Source organism: Phyllostomus discolor, chromosome X (genome assembly GCF_004126475.2).
Source record: "Phyllostomus discolor isolate MPI-MPIP mPhyDis1 chromosome X, mPhyDis1.pri.v3, whole genome shotgun sequence".
NCBI lineage: Eukaryota > Metazoa > Chordata > Mammalia > Chiroptera > Phyllostomidae > Phyllostomus > Phyllostomus discolor.
Genome location: NC_050198.1, coordinates 7,471,085 through 7,496,598, shown reverse-complemented (window position 1 = coordinate 7,496,598; position 25,514 = coordinate 7,471,085). Strand labels below are relative to the sequence as shown.

The 25,514-nt window shown below is 40.4% G+C and overlaps 1 protein-coding gene across 8 annotated transcripts in view; it reads left to right on the top strand.

Annotated features, from left to right (window-relative positions):
* Positions 1-25,514, top strand: part of SH3KBP1 (SH3 domain containing kinase binding protein 1) — a 317,351-nt gene that overhangs the window by 177,396 nt on the left and 114,441 nt on the right. For 5 of the 8 annotated variants that reach the window (XM_036016569.1, XM_036016572.1, XM_028522514.2 and 2 more), the window contains 2 exons: positions 2,636-2,710; positions 6,247-6,452. In XM_036016569.1, the coding sequence (XP_035872462.1) occupies positions 2,636-2,710; positions 6,247-6,452 (281 nt within the window). Of the gene's footprint in view, positions 1-2,635; positions 2,711-6,246; positions 6,453-18,531; positions 18,615-25,514 lie in introns of those variants that run through there. The other 3 variants (XM_036016573.1, XM_036016570.1, XM_036016574.1) reach the window with 2 other exon arrangements.

Here is a 25,514-nt window from a genome sequence, read left to right as displayed (position 1 = left end):
AAAATCCAGATATGACTATTGTTTAGTTTCAATTTCATACTTTGCTTCACATTTAAGATATAAATGTGTCTTTTCTAACATCTTTTTATATTATTTCATTTCTTAGATTCTAAAATAATTGTAAGACTGAAAAGTATTTGTTAGTTTGGTTTTTTTTTACAAAAACTGCCTTTTAGCTACAGAAATATTTTCAGTTCTCTCCCATAATTTTCAGGGGGAAAACATTTGCATTTTCTTTCTGTAATCATTAATAACCATGAGATTCTAGTTTGGATTGACTTTCTTATTTTCCTTAATTCCTTAGTTTTGAATTTCAGGCTTTGATACGTTAGTGACTTGTGAAGCTAAGACAGAGACGGAGATGGCCTTTTAGAGCTTAGGACAAAGCACTCTCATAATATACAAATACTGTATTTCATCAGCTGTAGACACTGGGTTGCTCGGTGCTCCTTGCCTGTGTGAAGTAGAACCAGGCTGACACCCCCCACTCTGTGCCGTCACTAGACTTTCTTTTCTTTTTAATTTGAGATATATGTTTTGTGTGTGATGTTCTATTAGCAATGGAGAGCATTTAGTAAACTGCAAAAAAAAAAAAGAGTTTTCAGCAAAATTAGATGCTAGCGTAAGTATAAGGTTTTGTGTTGACATTTTAAAATCGCTTTCTTTTACAGTGTTTGCCACCTGCACGTGCTAATATTTAATAGTGGCCAGAGAGTGTTTTTCCCATTAAAATAAATAGCAGTCACATTCATGAACTGGCCGGTTGCTCTTGGTCTTTTGCTCTTTAGATCAAACATGTATGTCCTCACCCACCTCTAGCCCCGGCTCCATCTCTGGTGGCCTTACTGCCAGGGCACAGGAGACTTTGTAGAATTGCTTGGCCATTCAGAGACATCAGGGCCATCATCTACCTCAGTGATTCTCAGACTTGGTCCCGGGGAAGAACAGAGGGGTACTATGCTGTACTTGGAAGAACTTTGTTGAAATACTGATTTCTTTTTCTTACACATAATTTTTCTCACATTGGAAGGACAGTTACTGCTCAGCTTTGGAGGGCCTAGCTCACAAAACATCTGTATTCCTTAGGAGTAATGTTGCCTTAATAACTGAAATGAAGCAGAATAAAAATTTGCCCAAATATAAGCTAGCCTCTGTTACTTGCTCTGCTTTTGTCACCGAAGTCCTCAAGAGCTACAAGTCTACCAAAAACATTTGAAACACTGTTGTTTCTTTGGATTATTCTGAAATAGCCAATGAATTGAATTTCTAAGTTTTTGCCTTAATTGGAAGGAACCCATCTGTCAAAAAGGGGCAGATTTCAAAACAAGGGTGTACCACCATGCCTGTAGGGCACGGGGATTAGAGATACATGATTCCACTTAAGTTATTGGCCTGGCCTTACACAATCCCTTCCCATATTAGGGATGACGTGGCCCAGAAGCTGACAGCCTGCTTCCTATCAGGGAGTTCCCATTTTCCTAATGAGTGTTTCTAAGATGGGAGATAAGTCGTTCTTTCCCATCTCAGTTTTAATCTGTGCCTCTCTGTAAATGTAGCCTGCCTTTTTATTTCTCAGACTTACTGTGAAGCTGTATGACTGGCTTCCAGTTTAATAGTTAGCTCACAAGCCGTAATAGAACTTATGTCTTGGGTAATTTAGAGTAATGTATTTATTCATTGAGTTTGCCTTTAGCAAATTAAGTTACCTGCTGGTGGTATTGTCTGTAGGGCATATGAACACCAGTATGCGTGTGTGTGCATGTGTTTGTGTACACTCAGAGTGGAGCTGTATGTGTGTATTCTATGTACTTACTCCTGCTTCCACAGAGATTTGAGTTTTAGCTGTGTGTCCAGTCTTATGCTATTGATAGCCACTATTTGTAACAACAAAAAAGAGATAATATGACACTGGGTGAGTCCTATGTCCTCATGCCTGAATATAGCTTCATGACTGATACGGGAAAACCTCAATTAAGATGATTCAAGATATAAGGGTTTTCTGATGTCCTTGGTGCTAAGCAGAAAACCCCTTATCTTGCCATGGATGCCACTATTGGTTTCCAACCTCACTGGTGAAACCCCGCCTGTACTATATTAGTATATTTTCTTGCTTAGAGGTACTGAGGATGATAAATATCTTTTAAAGAGAATTGCATGCCTTGTTTAGAATCTTACAGTCATGGGGCAGAAGATAAAATATGATGGACCTGAAACTGCATTGTATTTGAGTCATATTCTTTAAAGAGAAGATTGTGCTGTGTGCTTGAGTTCATTGGATTCCTTCTGGTTAATTGAGGTTTTCCTATTCTTGAGTTATAATGTTGAAATGTTGAAATGGCTTCCAGGTTTAAATTGAGCATAATGTACATGCCAGTCATGTACAGATGCAAGTGCCACTTTCTAGGTGCTCATGATTGTGCATCGGGGCTGCATGGGAACTTTGGGCTCATTCTGTGACGTTCTGAAATTCTGCCTAATGGTCTCTAATTAATTTTGCGGATGAACCTCTTGCAGTAATTCATTGAAGGCAAGTTCAGTTAAAGATTCTTCCTCTTCCTTCTTTTGCCATCATTTGCTCCCCCTTCCCTCCCTCCTCCTTTTTTCTCTCCCCTTCTCTTCTCTCATTCACTGTCAGGAAAGACTACCTTTGAAGGGACAATTCTCTACCGAGCTGCACCAGGAAAGACGGAGGGCCACAGACGCTATTACAGTGAGTGACCTTAACAGCAAGAGGCAATTGTAAAGATAAGATCTGGGTACTTGTGTTTTTTGATGCAGCTGCACTTTCCCGAGCTGCTCATGCTTCTGCCAAGTGTCTGTGAATTTCTGGTCCAAGGACATGGACTTATTTGCCTAAGATAAGTGCCGTTTCCTTGGTGCGCGCAACAAGAGCTTTCCCACCACTTCCCTTGGCGCTTTCTTGTTTGCTTTGTGCCTCTATCATGTGTGTGTCGTGCGTGCATGAACCATGCGTGCAGAGAGGGGATTGGTAGCATTTATCATGGCATATGTATTTGTGGTGGTGCCTCTGGGCCTTGGGGGTGGTGTGAGATGGCTTCTCATGGACATGTCTATCTCTTACGGTTATTGCTTTTTCTGAGTGGGTCATTGGAAGCTAATAAACCATTTCTTCATTGTGTGGTTCCAAGAAATAAAAATTTGACGTGGAAGTCCATGCCAGAAATGGTGTTTTGCTTCGCTCATTCTGCCAATCACCACACGGCAGACTTCTTTTGGCTGAACAAGTGTGTAGCCTTTGGGTTGTGAAACAAAGCTGCCAAAAGTCGAGAGGAAGGAGATGAATGTGATTAACGAATGATTCCTGTGAAGCCGTTAGCGCAGTTCCTGCCACACAGTAAGCACCCTGTACATGTGAATTAAAAACAAATAAATACAGCCCATGGGTCTGAACTGATCAGTGCCGGAACATTAAGGTAAATTACACAAAAGTGGACGGTTACATGTCTGGTCAAAGCAAATTTGAGGAGACATTGCTCTTTCACCTTGAAGGAGAAACACGCACCCTAGTGAGCACCTACATGTATGCATACATGCACGCGTCTACAGAAGTGATGAAAGAGAGGGTTCAGATGTGAACACCACAACTGTGCTTCTCACACCATCTGTGGAGAAGTGTATTTTTACTTCTGTTCCCAGGCACACAGATACCTGGTTCTGTTGCGCATTACTTCGCTGCGCATGCAGTGTTCCACCTGGACTTCGCCAGAGGCATTTGATAGGCCAACATGGATCTGTGCCCTGTTCGCCTAGATGAGTCCCGCTGGCCACGTCTGGAAGTCAAACCAGTGCACGCTGCTATAACTGTTTCCAAACACACACACTTTCTGCATTTAGCTCACTGTGTTACAGTAACAAGCCTTTTACAAACTGGCCCCAATATGCAGACAACACTTTGGGCTGTACTGCCTGAGAGTGTCACTTACTATTCTGAATATAACCCGGGGACATTTAATGGCACAGTGTCTATGATGAGCACCAGTAGCTAAAAGATGCTGTACCAAACAGACATTAAAATGAAAAGTCACATTTCTTTCCCTCCAAAGGGAAGGAAGCAGATTTTGACTTATTTCACCAACCCAGATATTTAATTTACGTAGTTAAAATTGATAGAAGCAGGCTGCCAGAATTTCCGGAAGAAAAATCTGCCGTGTGTTTCCTTCCTAGTTCATGCTTGTGTGGTTGAATGACTGTGCAGCTCCTCCCCGTGTAATGTAAAGACTGTTTCTCACACTGGTTAATAAAAAATTGCTAAGATGAGCCCGGAAGGCCGCATATCCCTGAAATCAGAAGCTTGGTGAAATCTGGATGGCCATGGTTGAAAATATTATAGTTCTAGCTAATGAGGAATGATAGAAGAACCTTCACATTTTTCTTTTTGAGAACTGAAACAGCCTTGCCCTAATCCATTTGCCCAGCTGCCTTCTGGTAGTGGTGGTGTTGGTGGTGGTCGGGAGGGGGGGTGCTGATGGTTTCATTTCACTCACATTTGTTTATTCTACCCTCAAATGGTTCTTTCCAAGCCAGAAAAGAATATATAAGCCATTTATCACAAAGGAAGAATCCATACAGCAAAATGAGTACATGTTACAGGGGAAATGACACAATATTTGGACTCAAAAATTATATCTCCAGCAGGGATATTTCTAAAAACAATGAACAAATGAATAAAGGGATAGCTAATCCAGGGGGGTTATCCATGTTTGCATGCTCAAACCCAGCCCTGTAAATTGCAGCCGACCCCTTGTTGTGGGCTGTGCCTCCTTGTTCTGCCCTCTGTTCTTCACAAATGCTGTTCTTGAGTTAATTAAAATGTACACCAGGGATATTCCTCTTCTCTCCTCCTTTTTGGCTTATGAATACCATTTAATTGAAAACAGTGGCAACAATAAGCACAGCCATTGTTTTAGGGATTTGATTTTGAAACTTGTTAGTAATTTATAATGGCCTTTCTATATATTGTCTGTTTTTATTTAACAGTTTCTTCCTGCACTGAGACTTCTTTATTTGTACGACTTTGCCATTTTATGACATTTTATGTGAGCAATTACATGGTGTTCCATTCTTATGTCCTAGGAGGCCACCTTCCCTATAGGAAGATAACACACAATTGGCTAATAGCGAACAAAATCTGATGGTGTACTTTCACCCCCAAGGGTGTGGTTGTCATCAGGAGAAATACAGTAAATGTTCAGAAGCTGTCTTACTCATCCATAACATTTTCCAGACAAGTTTAATGGCAGAGTTTAGTATTCCATAAAATATCCGTTGAATCCTGCCATTTGATAGCATCACTGATACACTAACCATCAAAGAAAAAACATACACCTAGAAATTAACTAGAAACAAATAGGCTTTTCCTTTTAGGAACATGATTGTGGGCAGAGCCTGGGGTAAAAAGAATCTGGGGAGGTAAGTGTCTGTGTTGTCTTGCCGATAATTACTATTTTCTGACTTCCAACACATGCCACAAGAAGTCAGAGGAAGGCTGTAATATCCCCAGTGTTCTCTGGACACAAGTCCAGTTGGAGTGAGGATGGTGTTAAAGGAGGGAAGAAGAGCTTGGGGGATTCTGACCCTCGGGAGGGCAGCTTCCTTCCCTGTTTAACAGTACAGTCATCTTGCCAGTCTCAATGTCAAGTTTGGTTTAATGCTTTCCTAGAGAAACATGTCTATGTGCATTTATTCCTTGTGAAGCCATCCAAAGAGATTTAATTCTTTGGCAGTCATGGTTTTGTGTGTTTTTTAAAAATTGCTAATTTGTTTAAATGGCTTTTAGCCTCACAGTTTCCCTTTAGGAAATGTTACTTCCATTGCTAATTGCTAATTGACATGAGTCACAGAAATTGGGGGTACAGTATGTGGTAATGACTGGGCAGGGAGGCGAGGAGGGCATTGTTGTTGCACAGACGTTGGCAAAACAGATTTGAATAAGAACCAGACTCCAGCTGAGGACAGGTAAAATGTCACATTTACAAAGAGACCTGCTTAGAAGTGAGATTTTCTGTAGTTTTGATTCACTTCATAAAATTAAAGGGTGAGGGGAGAGAGAGCAAACAAAACACAAAGATACCCAAACACAACATAACACACTTAAATGAAAAACCTCAGTGCAAGTTACCCTATGCCCACTAACTCTTTTAGAGGTGGTTCCTGGCTGGCTGTGAGGTGCTTCATGGCTACAACTGATTTTTGAGCTATTTCTCTCCCATCCCCCCCTCTTCACAGGTTTAAGGGAAACCACAGGCTCTGAGAGTGATGGGGGTGACTCAAGCAGTACCAAATCCGAAGGTGCCAACGGGACAGTCGCAACTGCAGCAATCCAGCCGAAGAAAGTTAAGGGAGTGGGCTTTGGAGATATTTTCAAAGACAAGGCAATAAAACTAAGACCAAGGTCGACTGAGGTAGAAAATGACTTTCTGCCGGTGGAAAAGGTATGTACAACAGTTTCTCTTTCATTGCAACATAATGCGGAGTGTCCAGAAGTACACTGTAGGGCTTGGCGTCTCAGACTCCCTACTCCTCCATTGGGATTTCGGTGTTCTCACGTGCTAGCTGTTGGCCCACTCCCCTTTACACGTAGTCCCCCTGTGTGCAAACAGCTTTCCTCCAGAGGCCCTGGCTCATTTGTTGCTTGCTTGCTTTCTTTTTTTAATTCAAATTTTACTTTTCAATTACAGTTTACATTCCATATTATTTTGTATTGGTTTCAGATGCACAGCCTAGTGGTTAGACAATCGTACACTTTACAGAGTGGTCCCCTGATATTTCAGTACTCATCTGGCACCATACATGGTTATTACAATATTATTACAATATTAACTATTTTCTGTGGCTGTACTTTACATCCCCGTGACTATTCTGAAACTATCGATCTGTACTTCTCAATCCCTTCACTTTTTTCACCCAGTGCACCGATGCCTTTCCCCTTCTGGCAACCCAGTCTGTTCTCTGTGTCTGTAAGTCTGTTTCTGTTTTGTTTGTTCATTTCTTTGGTTCATTAGATTCCATGTATAAGTGAATTCATATGGTACTTGTCTTTCTCTGATGGACTTACTCCACTTGCTCCTGCTTTTTGTGCTGATCTCCTCACTCTGGAATGTTTCCCAGTTTGACTTTTCAGGTGGCCCAGCACTTCTCCATTTTCTTTCCAAAATAGCCCCTCATGCCTGGAAACAACTAAACAGATGACCTTGATACTTTTCAAGCACCTCCTTGCCCCTCATCTCTCTCCTGCCCTTGTACACTTCTCTCGTGCTTTGTGCTTGGGGATGTTGCCTGCTTCTGCAGTAGAGGAAAGGGGTTGTGCATTTTTTCCCTAGGAGTTAGGTGGGAATGATTTCAGACTGCCAAAAAGAAGTCTCCTGCGTGAGTGAGTGATAGCAATGGCCCCGCTGTGACTCCCTGGGTTGTTACCATCAGGAAGCTCGCTTTTTCCTTCTGCCTCTGGTTCTGGGTTGGCAAGAGGCAGACAGCGTGTTGCTGCTGAGTACGCGGTTGCCACAGCAACACACCCAGAGCCATCGCACTTGTGGCTGTTAATGACGTCTACTGTGGTACACTTCTAAGCATCATAGCTTTGCTTAGGATTTGATAAATACCATGGAATTTTCCAGATTGTAACAAACTACATTTGTGCTGTGCTTAAGGAACATTCGTTAATTTGATTTAGTGCTGAAATTTTTGCTTTGTCGTTTGTGCCAGCAGGCTTCGGGGAGTAGGGCATTGGCAAGATTTCTAATGCAGGTTTATTGGTAGCTGTTAAGTGTTTTTCATTTTTCGACGAGATGAATTTTTTAAAGTTGCATCATTTTCCACAGCTGTAGAACTTCCATCCACCTCCCTTCCCTCTACTGCCTGTGGTCAGGCATTAGAAACAGAATCTGAAAAGGAAACTTTTGGACACTTAATACCATTAGTAGATGTTCACGTAAAACCCTACGAAGAAGGTGGAAAGAGCACATGTTTAGACACTAAAGGCTGTCTCACTTCTTTTGCTGAAGCTTGTCTGAGCCAGTATTGTTTCTTTGAGTAATCAATATATGATGTTTCTCCAGATCTGAAAATGATGTAGTTAGTAGCATCTAGCTCGTGAGCTCATTTCTGTTCCACATGGTCACTTTCAGATTCCTGTAAATATTTACAGAAGAGCAAGGCCCATCTCTGGAAGGAACGATGTACGCAGTTTTTCTTCATTTGATTCTAGTAGTTGACATGACCCTGACCATTAACTCAGCACAGTTAATCCCTTTTGTTTATTTTTTGGTTCTTGCTCTCATTCTTCTCTGTGTGAGACATTGTGTGTTTGACTTTTATTATTGCTATTTATATTTGTTGTAACCATTAATAATAAATTGGGGTTACTATGAGCAGCAATATCAGCATCAAATGTGAGTCTCCCAAGTTTGTACATCAGTGCACTTCTCCTCTGAACTCCAGAGCCACGTGCCCAACTGCCGATTTGAACACCTCCACCTGAAGATCGTAAATTCTTATCATCTTGTCCAAACCTGACCTTGTCATCATCCCTCTCAAACTTCTCTGCCCACAGTCTTCCCCATGTCAGTTAAACACAGGGCCAGTTCCCGTCCTGTTGCTCAGAACAAAAGCCCTGGATTGTTGCTCACTCCTCTCTTTTTCTCACATCCCATGTCTCATCCATCAGCAAACCCCATCAGCTCTGCCTCCTAAGTAGGCCTGGCATCTACCATGGCTTCTCACCTCCACTGACCCCTGCTCTCGCCATCACTGTAGTGCTTGTAGTAGCGCCTGCTGTTCCTCCCCTGCCCCCTACAGTCTGTTCTCAGCCATGAAGCTAGGGTGAGCCTTTGAAACCCTAAGTCAGACTATGCCATTCCTCTGCTCTCCCCTGCAAACCCTCCCCAGAGAACCACAGGGAAAGTCCTCTACCAGGCCCAGGAACTGAGGTGACCTGATCCCCGTGGCCACTCACATTTCCTCCTTCTCTGCCCTTCTTCTCACTTGATTCATCCCAGTCCCCTCGCTCTTCCTCAGACATGCCATATACTCTCCCACTTGGGGACCTTTACCACAGAGTGTCTGCCTGGACACTTGGCTTCCACCTGCTCACCCAGTGTCCTGCCTCTCTTCACAGGAGGCTTGGCTCAGACCTCACCTTCTCAACAAGACCTGCCCCGGCCCACTCATTCTAAAACCTGTTCCCTTAGCCCATCCTCCTTACTTGTACTGCACTGTTTTTGTAGCATTTACCCCCTTCTAAAATAATATTAATTTTCTACTATATTTATTATTTGTTCACCAATGTATGCTATGTGCTTGGAACAGTGTGTGGCACATAGTAGGTGCTCAGTAAATACTGGTTGAATGAATAATATGAAAACTGTATTAACAGCACTTTAGAGATTACAGACATCTATAAAATGAGGGGTGTGGGTGGGATAATATAACAGTTACATAGTTGAAAATGTAGTGGTTGTATGGTTCACTGCATCTTTGTGGAACAGGCAGATTTATTGCCTTGGTCTTGGTGACATGTAATGTTAACTTCATCAGAGTTATTTTTTATATATATGTATATTATATGCATGTGCATGTGATTCATGATTTGTTTGCAGAATGAAACCATGTGCTGGCCATCAACCTTAACCTGCTTCTCATTGTGAAGCCTCTGGGGAAAACATAAACTTCCCAGCCTGCTTCACTGGCTGCAGAAAATCTTTACAGTGTCTAAGAGGATTCAAAACTCGCTCCACCCCCTGTTGTTGGCGCCATGGATCGCTGTATAGATTTATGGACTCATTATGTTATTGCACAACCTGGCATGAGGGCTGATAAGTGTGATCATGTTTTACTAGTACACAACCTGGTTCTCATCACTTTGGAGATGGTTTTGTGACCAAGATTCATGTTTAAGGAAGGAAGCTTCCTTTCAGAATTGAGCTCGCTGTTGATTTTGTAGAGGCACCAATTGGATGTCACGTGACAGCGTTTATTTGAGGCCCAAGCAGGTTCCCCTCTCAGGCTGGGGCAATTGGCCATCTGACATGGCTGGTGTGATAGCTTGGATGAAGGAAAAAAGGAATCTGATAATTGCTAACAGCTGTAAGCAATATAGTATACTTTCTATGTGAGTTTGTGAGGTTTTCAGATGCATTTTTCTGAGTTAATTTGGTGCTGATTTTACCTGTGCTTTAATCCCAGTCACCTCACTCAGAGTGGCTGAATGCTAATGATTCTATTCCAGGAGATATTTTATAACACTCTCCACCCCCAACAATAAAGAAATGATGAGTATTCTCGCTTCTCCTATTGATAAGGAAGAACCCCAATTATGAGTCTTTTTAATAGTACCAATTGGATACACCTGTGAATGATTTGTTTAATGCACTATTTAACTGAAATATTTATACATGAAATGATTTAATGTCTGAGATTTTGCTTCTAATAATTTGGAAGGTGGAAGGGTGGGGCACAGAGTAAACAAGATTGGTCATGAGTTAATTGTTGAAACTGGGTGATACATACATGGGGGTTCATCACACTATATTTTTGTATATGTTGGAAATTTCCCTTGAAAAAAGATTAAAGAAAAAGAGAACCTTGGGGAAAAAGATACCATTTAAGCTAACTAAGCCCAAAGGTAAGTATGTGTTATATCAAAATAGTGGAAAATACAGTGTGCCTAAAGATGAACCAAGTTAAATGTCATAAGATTAGAAGGGCATGCTACAGTTGTCCTAGCTGATTGGCCTTGACAAAGTCACTTAAGCCTCAATTCGGCCATCTGTAAAATGGAAATACTCTTTGTACCTATCCTAACTCATAGAACTTTAAAAAATTATATACCTAAAAATACTTTGAAATTTTAGATGTAACTCATTTCAACAGTGTTTTTTCAGTGCTCACCATGTACTTGGCACTGGGTATACAATAGTGAATGAGACCAGGTCGCTGCCCCTCAGAGAGCTACAGAAAAGTAAACAAGTCCTAAAAATACAGTGTAGGGAATGCTCTGACCGGGCTGAGAACACAGTGCTGTGCTGCAGGAGCCTTCAGGCATGGCAGGAAGTAGTGACTCATTAGGGAGGCTGGAGAGTGTGTGTTCATGTGGGTGTGTATCCACTTCCTCTAGGAAGTGATGTTTAGAGCTATAGGGAGTGATATTTTTAGGCTTACAGGAAGTGATGTTTAGGCTGACACCCAAGGGTCCGGTAGACATCCATCAAGGAGAGGAGCATAGAGTTGTCAAGATAGGAAGAGCAACTTGTATAAATGCTTCAAAGGGAAAAAGAAATGGCATGGAGCATGTGTTGAGGCCCCAACAGGAAGTGGGGAAAGGTGAGAATGGGGAAAGAAGCAGGGCCTAGTTCAGGAAGCACCTGGAAAGACATGTGAAGCGTAGACTTGATCTTGAGGACAATAGGGAGCTGTCAATGGAAAGATTTTTTCAGCATGAGAGTGACATGATCTGATAGATGGTTTAGAGAATGTATTCCAAGCTACAGTGGGAGGAGTGGATTATAGAAGACAGGATAACTAAGACTCAGGAGAGAGGTTCATAGAAACTTAGAGTGGGTCCCCTGATAAATCCCCCCAATCTAAATTCTAAATCAGTTAATGAATAAGATGAATCAGTGGATGGAGAATCAATTATTATTTGTACTCATTTTTGCAGTATGGGTATCCAGTTGACTCAGCACTGTTCATCAAAAAGATTATCCTTTCTGTACTGTACCTTTGTCATAATTTAAGTGGCTGTGTATATATGGGTCCATTTCTGGACTCTGTTCTGCTGGTCTATTTGTCCTTGTACCCATTCTATACTACCTTAATGCTGTAGCTTTATAGTCAGTCTTGATACCTGGTAGTATAAGTCCTCAATCTTTGTTCCTCTTCTTCAAGATTTCCCTGTTCATAGCTGTTCATGGTCCTTTGTCTTTTCATATAAATTTTATAGTCAGTTTGTCAATCCTGCTCCCCCTAAAGCAAGCCCTGGAGTTTTGATTTGGTTTGCATTGACTCTATAAATACTTTTGGGGGAGAATGAACACATTTCCAAACCACAAGCACAGTATATTTCTCTATTTTATGTAGGTCTTGTTTCACTTCATTTAAATCCCTCAAACTATACACTTATGATTTGTGCAGCTTTCTCTATGTATTTTCTATTGCAATGTTTAAGTTACTGATGAAGGTGAAGTTGGAGAATATAGTTTAGTGTGAGGGCCAAATGGGCCTGCCGCCTGATCCCTAGGATTAGACAGACTCAGCAGTGCTGGACTAGAGCAGAACCATGTGAGGCAGAAGGGCTTGCCTGTTGGGGAAGAGCAGGCAAGGCCAACTTCCAAGAGGAGAAAAGAGAAGAGCTGAGTTGAGCATACCGATTTTATTTTTCATAAATTTACCTTTAGAGAAGTCACTTCACTCTCCCAGGAGAGACTAAATAAGGGACAAAGAGAGTTCCAGGAGTGGCCAACTGTGTCCAAAAGCCAAAGTGTCTAGACAGTGCCCATTTGGACTCCCTTTTACATGTCAAGAAACATCAAGATAAGAGAAGGAATCTTTCTCTCTTAACAGCTTTGAACTGTTGTCTTAGGTAGTTTTGGGAAATACTTTGAAGGTAGAATCAAGAAGTTTGATAGTGTGGATAGGTAAGGTAGAGGAAGGACCTGAAGATGATGCCTTGGGTAACTCTTAAGCAGTTGGGTGGATGGTAGTATAATATTCCCTTATTAGAGAACACTGGAGAAGAAAGCTATTTGGGGAGTAAAGTCATGGATTTAGTCATAGACTAGCTGGATTTTGAGGTACTTGTGGGACTTTCAAGTGAAGGTATCTAGCAGGCAGTTGGATAAATAAGTCTGGTGATTGGAAGGGAAATGTAGATGTAGGTTTGGGAGTCATCAGCCTAGAGCATGTTGGAAGAAGGCAACCCAGACAGGACATTGCTCGCGTAAATTCAGCTGGTTCCTTCTGTCTCCCACCCTTGGACTTCAAAGGGAGTTTCTTTACCAGACTGCTTCCCTGTTAGTCCTGCCTGGCCCCACTCTTTTTCTAAACCCCTTCCCCTTTTACAAATGACTCTCATGCTACTCCTGTACAAACACTTAGGGAAAGGAGCGGCAGGTATTACACATGTGTGGGTAAATTATAGATACTCTGGTAAGTCTCAGGACCTTACCTGACATGTCTTTATATAGAATAATCCTGGCTTTTCAGTGCCAGCACATTCCATGGCAAGGCTCTCTAGGCATAACTGGTGCTGGCATCCTTAGTTATTGGGAAAAACAGTGTTTTGAGCTGGGGTTCTTCCAATAGCCAGATTGGAAGAGATGTTTTCCCAGGCTGGTTGTTTACTGGATTCCCTACAAAGAGATCCTTTAAGAAGCTCCTTTCTCACCATCTTCCTATTTTAGCTGATTTCCATTACTGACATTTGATGTCTCTCTTGAGATGATTCTGGTTTCTTTCTACATTTTCTATTATATCCCACATCTAGACACTGTGTTTGTGACAGTCTCTTTTTCAACTCTAATCATCTTGAATCTCCTTTATAGAATCACAGTCACTCAAATTAATGCCTTTATAATATCAACATTGTAGCTTTTACTTGTAACAAAGAATTAGAATTAAAATGATATATAAATGAGCTACCAGTTTTTAATCAGCCAAATTACAGTAAGAGAAATTTTAATATTTTCATATATATCCCACGCAGTCTTTTTATCCATCTGAGTAAAAATTTGTCAAGCTGTATGCTTAAGCAAAATTAAAACATGTAAGCATCCACAGTGACAGTTTTAGTTCCTTAAAAATGAGAGATTTGTGTATCTAATCCTTTGAAGACTAGACATAAGCTCTGGGAAATGTCCAGGAGCTAATGATATATTCTTTAACTAATGAGACACAACTGAGTCAAAACCTTGTTGTGATTATCTGAGACTTATAGTATTGGATGTCCCTCATTTTGCTTGAGAGATAAGATTATGTGATGTCTCCCATTAGATTTCTTTATTTAGGGAAAGTAAGGAGAGGAGCGTTGGTGGGGAAAAGAACAAGGAAACTGTTTTGTATATGCTGACATACACTTTTTAAAGCACTCGTCATAGTGTATTTCGTAAGAAATGTTTAATTGCATCCAGATCACCAAGAATCACATCTCCAGAAGGCCTCTAAAATTGTGTTTTTAGGAGTGCAGTAGTTATTAAGCATGCAGGCCAAACTGTCTGGGTTCAAATCCCAACTCTGATTCTTTCCGGGACAAATTACTCTAGCACTCAGCGCTTTAGATTCCTCATCTGTAAAATTGGAATACCAAGAAGACCTACCCCATATGGTTGTTAGGAGGATTAAGTAACATGCAAAATGAGTAGAAAAGTGCCTGGCATATAATAATCACTTGGTTAACATTTATAGTTATTATTGTTGCCCTTCTGGTTATTAGAACAGAAGGAATGTCTATAAACAGCACTGTAGTTTTCAGGATAATTTATTTAACTTTTTATTATGGAAAATTTCCAACTCAGAGAAGTAGGATTGAATTTTGCTATATTTGTGGTTGCTGTTTGTTTGACATCTCCAAGTCTTTTAATTTTTTTTATACTCACCTGAGAACATGCTTCTTGATTTTAGAGAGGGGAAGAGAGGCGGGGAGAAACATCTCTGTGAGAGAGAAACATCAATCAGTTGTCTCTTGTACACATCCCAACCGGGGACTGAACACAGAACCCAGGCACGTGCCCTGATGAGAAATCGATCCCACAACCTTTCTGTTTATGGGACAATGCTCCACCCAACTGAACCACACCAGCCAGGGTGACATCTCCCAGTCTTAAATATCAGCCATTAGGAAGTAAGTGCTATGATTTTGGACCTTGTCTGTGTTAGTCTCCATTGTATTTACAATTCCTTGAAAATTATTGTTAAATTATAGTCAGCCCTCAATAAATATTTGTGGACTGGATACATGAATATAACATTTTGCCCCAATCCAATCAAAATTATAAAGGAAGACTCATTCTATTTGGGATCTACTTGTGGTCTGGCAACAGATTCATTGTTCCATTTGTTTATTAATTGGCTCATTTATTCATTCACTGAAGCTTTATTGAATGCCTTTTATGGATCAGCAGTGGCAGCTCTGGAATTTCTAAATAAATGAGCTAAGGAGTGGCAATCCATTTTTGAAGGGATTGGTTAGGTGACATGTCTAGATGCTGTAGTATTAGCATAATGTGCACAGATTTTTCACCTGGCAGGTTATTTATTTGGGGGGTGGTGGAGTCTGGATTAGTTAATTGGAATGGAGTTAACACCTCCTCTGCCACACCACACCTTGGATCAGCTGTCATATACAAGACTCTAACTTAGTGCTTTGGGTTTTCCCTTTGTGGGAGAGAAGTATGTATGTATAAAAGTCATTATGATGCAGTGGGAAAGGGCTAGCAAAGGTATGTCCAGAGCATCAAAGAGGATAAAGAAGAAGGGGCTACTAACTTTCCTGGAGGTCTAGAAGGAAAGGATGGGGTGTTGGAGAGATCTTTTCAAGGAAAGTGGCATTTGAGCAACACGTTAAAAAGATAAATGGGGATTCCTGGTACTTGCTGCATGTGCATGGACAAAGAGGGAGCATAGTTATGGAAAAGGTCTGGGTTTGGCTGGAGTACACAGGGTGTGATAGTAGTAGAGATGGAGAATTGGAGGGGAGGTAGACCCTCTTCCCCCAAGATGCAGCCAGCTTACTCACAAGCTCCACTTCTTCTGGGTGGGCTGGCAAGTTGGTGGAGGAGTTCTGTTGGGCAGTGTAGGATCGGATTGGCACTTTGGAGAGATAACTGGGGAGGCGCCTGGCAGTATGGAGTGGAGACGGGAGAGGAAGTAACTGGGAGAGTTGCCAGCCATCGGGCTTCGTGGTTGATGACTAATTGGCCAGGCACCAGGAACTTCTAGTAGCTCTTGGAAAGGGCAGATGGGCCCACCTCATGCACAGTCTTTGAGTTGAGCCGCCGTAGCCTGGTTTGGCAGCAGAACTGACAGAAGAGCCAAGTTTCCTTTCAAAGAAAACTCTTTTGTTTATTACAGAAAGCAAAATGTTAGGAGTCAGCATTCAACTCCTGTTGTTAAATAGATAGGCTAAGGATATAGAGATAATAAAAAGAAAGGAAGGCATTGCTAAATACATTTTACATTCATATACCTAAGAACATGTCATGTATGTCAACAAATCACACATATGTTTATTTATGTGTACATACACATTCAACAAACTTATCTTCCTAATTAGTTTTTAAATAAAGTTTTTATTTTAGAATAATTTTAGATTTATAGGAAAGTTATGAAGGTACTACGGTGAGTTTCCACATACCCCACAGCCAATTTCCTCTGTTATTAACATCTACATCCCCTGTTAATATGCTACATTGTCACAGTGAATGAACCAGTTGATACTAATACATGATTATTAAAGTCCATCCTTTACTCAGATTTTCTTCATTTTTATCTAATGTCCTTTTTCTGTTTCAGGATCCCATCCAGGATCCTACATGGCATTTAGTTGTCTTGTCTCCTTAGGCTCTTCTTTGCTGTGACAGTTTCTCAGATTTGTCATGTTCTTGGTAACCTTGGCAATTTTGAGGAGTTTTGCAGAATGTCCTTCAATTGGCATTTGTCTGATGTCTTTCTGATGGTTACACCGAAGTGACGGGATTGGAGGAGAAAGACTACAGAGGTGAAGTGCCTTTCTCATCATGTCATGTCAAGGGTACATGGCATCAACGTGGCTTCTCACCATTGATGTTGACTTTAGTCACCTGGCTGAGGAAGTGTCCATCAGGTTTCTCCACTCTGAAGTTGTTAGTTCTTTTTTCCCCCTTTTCTATATCCGACTCTTTAAAAAGAAGTCACTATGTGTACCTCACACTTAAGAAATGGAGAGTTACATTCTTCTTTGGGGAGAGTATCTACATAAATTATTTGGAATTCTTCTGTGCAGGCAATTCATGTGTTCTCTCTCATCCTAAATAGGTTTCCATAGGGTGATTTCTTTTTTTTTTTTTTTTAGGGTGATTTCTTATCTGTCCTCTAAACTGCATGTGTTAATTCTGTAGCCATGTAGCCAAGTGTAGACTTGTGTCACACTTGCCATTTACAGGCCAGCGACGTCTTCCACGTTGCTTTCTTGGGTGATACATAAGCAGATCGATGTCTTATTTACCCAAGCAGATTGCAAATTTTCATGAGGACTGAGACAGCATCTTATTCAAAGCCCTCTACAGATTTGGACATACTGCAGACAGTTAATAAATATGGAATACATTGTTTTAACGTGAGTTTAATTTAAAAATGTAAAAATTAACCACTGTTAAACTGAAGCTGGTCATTAGAATCTAAATATACAGGGTCCAGCACAAATAATGCCCCCTTTTTATTACAAACTCTTTTGTTACAAAATCATATGCATGTAACTCTGTAACAACAATTTCACACTCAAGCACACCAAATGACACCTTAGGTGGAATGTTCAAGTTACTGCACATCTCATGCGAGACATTCATGTACCCTACCAACCACACTCGAGTAAGCCTTATTTCTGTTGGACCCTGTTTAAAAAAATGCTACGGTGAGGATGCTATTGACTCAATATTCTGATTTGTTAGTCATTCTGAATTTATAGTAGTGGCTAATAGTGCTTCCTGTGTGCCTGGCACTTTTATAAGCACTGTATGTATATTATGTATTTAATCCTCCAGACAATGATATAGGTTGGTGCTGTTATCTCCATGTTGTAGGTAAGGGAACCAAGGTGAACAGAGGTAAATTAATTGCTCAGCATCACACAGCAAGGAAGTGGGCCAGCTTGAATTCTGATCTCAGACACTCTGGCTCTAGAATTTTGATGTCTTAACCGCTGGACTTAACTTCAATGAAGTGGTACTTAAAATGGTATTTCATTTGGTAAAAAAAAAAACAAGATTGCTATTTAAACATTTTATTGCAATCTGTTAGGGTACTACTGATGACATGGCTGGCAACAATCTTTCTGTAGTTTTCCTTGGGGAAGTGTTTCCATAAAACCAGGGCTGTTTTTCCTTCTTCAGGTTTTTTTTTTTTTTTTTGTAGTAGTACACTGCTTTTATTTCTTTAAAATACAGATATTTTCACAATGGACATATATACAAACCGTATTCTAGATACCTCTCACTCCCCAATCATATCTCTTGAAAGATAGTGGGCTTTTTCTTTCCCCTCTGACATTTTTAAACAGAAGTGGTGCCTGGATCCTGCCAAATAAACACCCCTTCAGTGCATTCCTTGTGCTACTAGTCACACCTGTGGGTCCCAGCAGGCAGCGTAGATTGCTGCAGCAACACAGGCGAGGGAGGAGGACTTCTCTCGAAGCCACCCAAGCCATGAACCGGCCCTGGCTTCCTGAACCATAAACAAATGTGAGCTTTGTTCTTCCCATTGCTCATTTGGTCCCAAGTATGACTCAGGGTTAGGCTGGGTCCTTCAGACTCCGTGCCTTTGGCTGTTGGAAGGAAGTGGGAGGGTTCCAGGATAGTTCTGGGACCTTTTCAAACTGAAGAGAGGAGGCTGACTGCATGATGGGAGAAGAGGTATTTCTTTTTCTGCTTTTAAAGATGTAATGAATCCCCTTAACCTTGTACCATACCTATGCTATTTTGTAATGAGACTGGTAATGGGTTTGCATTGGTGGGTTAAAATGAAGTGTATGCCAGCGAGGAGTCCTCACAGATGGGGAGCTGTGGATATGCTAAGAACTAACCTAAACATGGAGGATTATTTTCTAAAGTCAAATCTTGCACTGGAACTATTTAGCTGTTTTAATCCCCCCACCCCTTTGGTCAGTTGAGCCATTAATTTTTACAGATGTTTCTAATTTCTCGGTGTTGTGGGTTTTCATGTGCTCACACTGCCGAGAGTTATTTAAATGGGCAGTTTGCACAAGCAGTAACTGTTACACCATGTCACCGAGATGTTGAATAATTACAGATGTTAGTGCAGTAAACAAATCCAGCTTACTCTTCAGGTTAATTTAGGAGAGAAGAATATGTCCCCGCAGAGCGAGCCAACTCCAGGGCATTTCACTCTTGGGGGGCATGGACATGTGGGATTTTCCTTGTGAATGGAGAAGCTGTGTGTAGAGACATCTGGGTGCTGTCGAAATGTTGTTCACAGAGGTAAAGATATTTTGCTAATTTTGTAATACTGAGCATTTATCTTCACTTGCTCTTATACAGAGTAAAATACATGAAATTATTTGATTTTCTAAAAGCTTGCTAGTAATAGGAGGTCTTGTTTCTCTCTGTGAGTTGTTCATATTTGTCTTCCTAAAAGCAGAAGTCTCTCATTTTCCAAACGCAAAATAAAATTCCCTAAATAAACCACAGGATAAGTAAGGCTTACAATGCGTCATATGTCTTCCATATTCCTGTCTCTTGTTGAAAATAAATTTAAAGGAGAGAGTTGATGAGATCTGTAAAATATGTCCCTTTATTTCATTTTCTGTTGGCTTTAAATGATAATATTTTTTAAATTACAAAAACAGGAAAATAGCATAAGGGAACACCTTGTTTTAACACATTTTAAGAGTAGAACTTCTTGAAAAGTTTTTTTTTTTTTTAAATGGCATCTGTTGCTTGCCTAGAAGGATGTTGAGTGTACAGAACAGTTGGCTAAAACTAACTTCACGGTCAATGCAGTTATCTTGAAATATAATTTACAAGATAAATTATATTGTAATTTAATGGTGTTGACCTGTGTTCATGTTGCCTATCACTAAAAAAATACATTCCTCTGCAAGGCTTGAGAGCATTTTCCCATTGCAAGATATCTGCAATTTGCTTACGCTTATTATTGTTGTTACTATTGCTGGATGTCATCATTCTGAGTTCTGAAAAGTAGAAATCAGAGTTAAATATTTTATATTCAAGATTTAGATGGCGACTCCTTGGGAAATGAGTGAATGCCTGATTGACTGTGAGATGTGAAATACGGAAAAGGCTCAGCAATAACACATGCTCTCTCTGAGGCACCTCTGTAGCTCGCGGCAGCTTGCGCCTGGAGATAGGACAGGAAAGGAAGCCCCTGGGGCCCTGAAAGATTCTGTGACCTGTGAAGTACTCCTTGTACTGTTGAGTGGTCCCTGGGCCCTTGGCTTGTTGGTTTCTCAAAATGGAAATAGCTCTGTTACTTCTCTGATTACAGCGCTTTGCAATAAATATTGTAATAATAACTCAAAGAATACGAATAAATAAATTGAAATGGATCTTAATCCTGTTGTTTAGAAACAACCGTGATTAACATTTTATATGTATTCTTCCAGGCTTTTATCCAAGCCAGGAGGTGCAAGTAGTAAACACATCACTCTTTTTTTTTTTTTTTAAGATTTTATGTACTTATTTTTAGAGAGGGAAGGGAGGGAGATAGAGAGAGAGAAACATCAATGTGTGGTTGCTGGGGGCCATGGCCTGCAACCCAGGCATGTGCCCTGACTGGGAATCGAACCTGCAACACTTTGGTTCACAGCCTGAGCTCAATCCACTGAGCTACGCCAGCCAGGGCAACACATCACTCTTTATACTATAATGAGGTCATTAAATGTCACCTGTTTTTAAAACTTAACATATTATGGGCCCCGTTTCTGTTAGATACTTGCGTGGTCATCCATTGTAGAGCTATGCCACCATTTATTTAAACAATTCCCATCTGCTAACTATTTATGTTGCTTCTACATTTTTAATATTAAAAACATTCTTGTATATGCATATGGTACCTTCCAAATTTTTAAGAGGGGAATTTCTAGGTAAAAGGCTGACTTAATTTTGGTTGTTTTATTTTTATTAAAAATAACCCAACTATATGGTAAAAAATTCCAACAGAGCAAAAGTAAGACTTTCTATTTCCCACATATGTAGGTTCCCAATGGAAATCCCCATAAAACCTTCCTATGTACTCCTATAGAAATGTACAATATTTTTTTAAAAAGGCGAAAGATTTGTATCTTCTGAAGAGAAACCAAAGTATAGAAATGTACGATATTTTTATTGTGGTAAAATATATATAACATTATAGTATTTTATCCATTTTAAGTGTACAATTCAGTGGCATTAAATACATCCACATTGTTGTGCAACCATATCACCATTCATCTCTAAAACTTTCTTCCCAAACTGAAAATCTGTATCTGTTAAATACAAGCTCCCCATGCCTCTTGCAACCACCATTCTACTTTCTGTCTCTACGAATTCCGCTACTGTAGATACTTCATATAAGTAGAGTCCTAAAATATTTGTCCTTTTGTATTTGACTTATTTCACTTAGCATAATGTCTTCAAGGTTCATCCTCATTATAGCATGTGTCAGAATTTCCTTCCTATTTAAGCCTGAATAATATCCGTTGAATGTATGTGTCACAATTTATTTATCCATTCCTCTCCTCTGTTGATAGACATTTAGATTGTTTCTGCTTTGGGGCTACTGTGAATAATGCTACGATGAACATTGACATACTAGTACCTGTTTGAGTTCTGCTTTCAGTTCTTTTGAGTATATCCTCAGAAGTGGAATTACTGGATCATATGATAATTCTATTTTTAATTGTTTGAGGCACCTCAATACTGTTTCCCATAGTGGCTACACCATGTTACACTCCTACCAACAGTACACAAGGATTCCAGTTTATCCGCATCCTTGGCAACACTTGCCATTTTCTGGTGTTTTTTTTTTAAATCCTCACCCAAGGATATGCTTAGAGAAAGAAGAAGCAGGAGAGAGAGAGGCAGACATTAATGTGAAAGAAACATCAATAGGTTGCCTCCTGTATGTGCCCCTACTGGGGATCGAACCCATAGCCAAGGTATGTGCTGTGACTGGGGATCAAAGTCGCAACCTATTGGTGCACAAAACGTTGCTCCAACCAACTGAACCACTTGGTCAGGGCTTTTTTTTTTTTTAATAATAGCCATCCTAATGGGTGTGAAGTGGTATCTCATTGTGGTTAGAATTGGTGTTGGCCTGTGTTCATGTTGCCTATCACTAAGAGAAAAAGGATACTATTTTTCTCCATCTTAGAATGATGAGTTGAGGACAGGGTATTTTGTTTGAAGATCTTCATCAGCTAGCAGATCATTTGCACAATCCCAGGAGATTGCAAATTGTTTAAAGGAAGGTCTGTGTCACCCTGTTCCCTCAGCCCCTGGGGAGAAGGTGAATGGAGAGCTCAGGTCTTGCTTGCTTCAGAGCTTTAATGGTGCAACTTCTCACTTAGCCCTACCCAAGGTTTTGTGGACAGTGGATTCAAAGCAGTTCTTTTGAGAACCGATGAATTTCTCTTTTGTGCCATTGTTAATTGTAAGTGATAGTACTTGATTCATCTTACATAGTGAGGAAAGTCAGTTTTATTATTGATTTTCTCTCCTCACCTTGCGCTCTAGAATCCCTTGGGGATAGGAAATGAAATTCCTTCCTTTTGCACATTATTTGCTGAAATCAATGGATTCAATTGATATTCTTCAATGCAGTGGACTGAAATATCTATAAGTATTTCATTGTGGCTCTCTTTTATTCTTACGTTAATAATTCCTGATATTTATAATCCTGAAGTTTGGTTCCTGAAATTCAAGGTTTTAAAATTTTCTTTGTGGCTGTTAATATGATGGTGTCTATGAACCTAGCTTGCCTTTTTCTCTCTGATATTCTCACTGGTTCTAAAATGATATTCTAGACCAGAGGTTCTCAACCCCCGGGCCTCAGACTGGTACAGGTCTGTGGCCTGTTAGGAGCCGGGCCGCACAGCAGGAGGTGAGCAGCAGGCTGGCGAGCAAAGCTTCAATCACATTACCGCCTGGGCTCTGCCTCCTGTCTGCTCCCTGCCATCCCTGCCCTGGTTCCTGGAAAAATTGTCTTCTGTGAAACCAGTCCCTGGTGCCAAAAAGGTTGGAGACCACTGTTCTAGACAACTGAGTTTCACTGGGATGGATTAAGTTTAATGCTGTATGATCAGGGGCTAATTTAAAACTAGCTCACCAGCTGCCTTTGCATGGTGGTGTGTCTTTGCTTACATTTAAAGAATTTAGATCACGGGGGTCATTCAGTCAATCAGCAACCTACCTTGTACTTTCATGTGGCATTGGAGGCCATTTCAAAGGTGCAAGATGATAGCCTTATTCTCAACTCAGGCTCTTAATGTTGAAGACCAGATCCCCAATAAATGTATACCCATAAATGCTCTAGAAACAAATGGAAGCATAAGCGCATAAGCAAAATAGCCCCTACTTACACCTCTAGTAGAGATTTCTCTCCCTACCCTTGGGCTATAAAATGAACAATTCACAAATTTAGTAGTAATCTGAAATTGCCTTGAAGGCCACTTCTTCATCAAAAGGCCATTGCGAAGCCATTTCATGGATGGCCTGTGACTCAGGAGTAGCACCACAATTAAATTTACCCTTGAACTGTTGGGAATGGTATAGGCAATGTTTGGAAAACTGATGGCAGCTATCTGGAGTCTCCAGGCATTTAGAAGTTGTATTTTGGTTTTGCTCTTTTAAGATGAGGAAGTTAGAAGTGGTAAAGGTAGAGTCATTACCTCATTTTCTTTTTTTTTTCTTTCACTTGCTAAGCATTTTCACCCACCACTGATTTTAATATGTTTTGCTCCATTTGTTTTGGTAGCATCTGCTCAGTTTGTTCTTTTTTATTTTGACTTCTTAGTTGGCTTTTCATTTTCTCTCTCCATCAGAAGCAGCTTTTCTGAAACTTCTTGGGTACCTTTTCTAGGCAAGGAATAAAGTTTCTAATAAGAGCAATACTGATGCAAAGTGTGAAGATTTGAGATCCTAGAGTAACTCTAATGTGTCCTCTTGATAGAGTTAGTGCTTAGCACTGTCTAGTTACTGCATTGGGAGAGCTGGATGCATTATATGTCTTATGTGTCTAATTTTAAATTTAGTTTCTTTTGCTTCAAACCCCAGGACCCCCTCCACATTCATGCCTTGTGTGTAGTAGAGAAAGTAGACTTTCTCATAATTTAGATTCTAGTTTTTTTTCAAGTGATGGGAATGCAAATAGTGTTGCTGTTTTTAGACTCAGAAGAGACCAAAACATTAAGAATCTGGTAGCTCTGTGCCCACCATGCAAGTAATCTGCCTAAGCAATCCATGTCACATTGTCTTTTTATAGTATAGATGTGAGCAGACATAATTGATGGGTGACCTCAGTGTGCTTTCCAGTCAGGGGTTATGAGGTCTCTAACATTTTGGCATAGCTTTTGTATTCATTGCCCAAGAGTTCAAACAACTCCCAGTTTTTCCAGTGAAAGCCTTTCCTCATAGATTATTATATGAGAAGAAAAGTGGTCCAGGTAAGACATGATAAGGGGCCTTGAAGTTAATGAGAGGCCAAAAAAGATATGCTGGGTCAGGGAAAGGACCACTGGTTCCAAGTACTAAAAATGGTTTTATGTGGCCACAGAGCAGTATTTGTGTGTGTAGCCCAACCCTGAGTTTAATCTAGAAACAATATGAAATGAAGATTCTAATGTAGGTCGATCATCTTGTCATGAAAATGAATGCCTAGAAAGAGGCCAGGGTATCCTAAGAGGTGATGACAGAAGGCGGTGAATGGAGATGGTCAAGAAACCGCAAACTAGGAGCCGCATAGAGAAACAATGGTTATTGTGGCAAAGAAAGAAGACTAAACAGAGTTCAGGAGGAAATGGAAAATTACGTGGGGTTTGATAGTTGCCTGTTCTCTGGTCCCACTGATGGCAGATGGGGAGACCCCTTTAACTTCAGGCATGGTGATCAAGTTGGGAATAAGGGAGACGTAGCCACTACTGAGGGCTGACAAACGCTTCCTCATCCTGTGGTGGGGAGGGTGTGGAAATCTTTCACTGGAGGTCCCTGTAAAATTGGATGGATAGCCATCTGAAACCCATTTGTCAGAAATAGATTAAGTATAATAACTCAGGAGTAGGGGATGGGTTATAAACTCCAGAAATCCCATTTCTGGTCTTTGTCCTCCTTTGTCACCACCTCTCATGAATCTGTATTGTTTCCCTGCGCAGAGCCTATAGCAAGCACAAAGAGGAATTGCTGCTCTCCACAACTCCCAAGTAGAGAGCATTGAAATGAACATTCTGCTTTGTAATGGAAAAGGACGAGAAATTTCTCAAGACCAGAAAATGCATTGAATATTCTCGTGTGCACATTGTCTACCTCCCCCCATAAAAATATGCCTTTTAAAAATAACATATAACCACAAAAAGGTGTCATTTAAGAAAGCACATGGTTAAAATTAGGTGATTTCATTTTTTTTTTTTAACAAGGCTTTTCTTCGTTTCTATTTTGTGTAGTTTAGTATCTTTGTGTATGTTATGGAAAAAGGAGAGGACAATGGGAAACTATTTGAGTCCAGGAGAATGAGAACACACAAAATGAGTAGTGAAAAACATACCATTTCTTCATACAATAAGGATCTACTTTGCCTAAAGA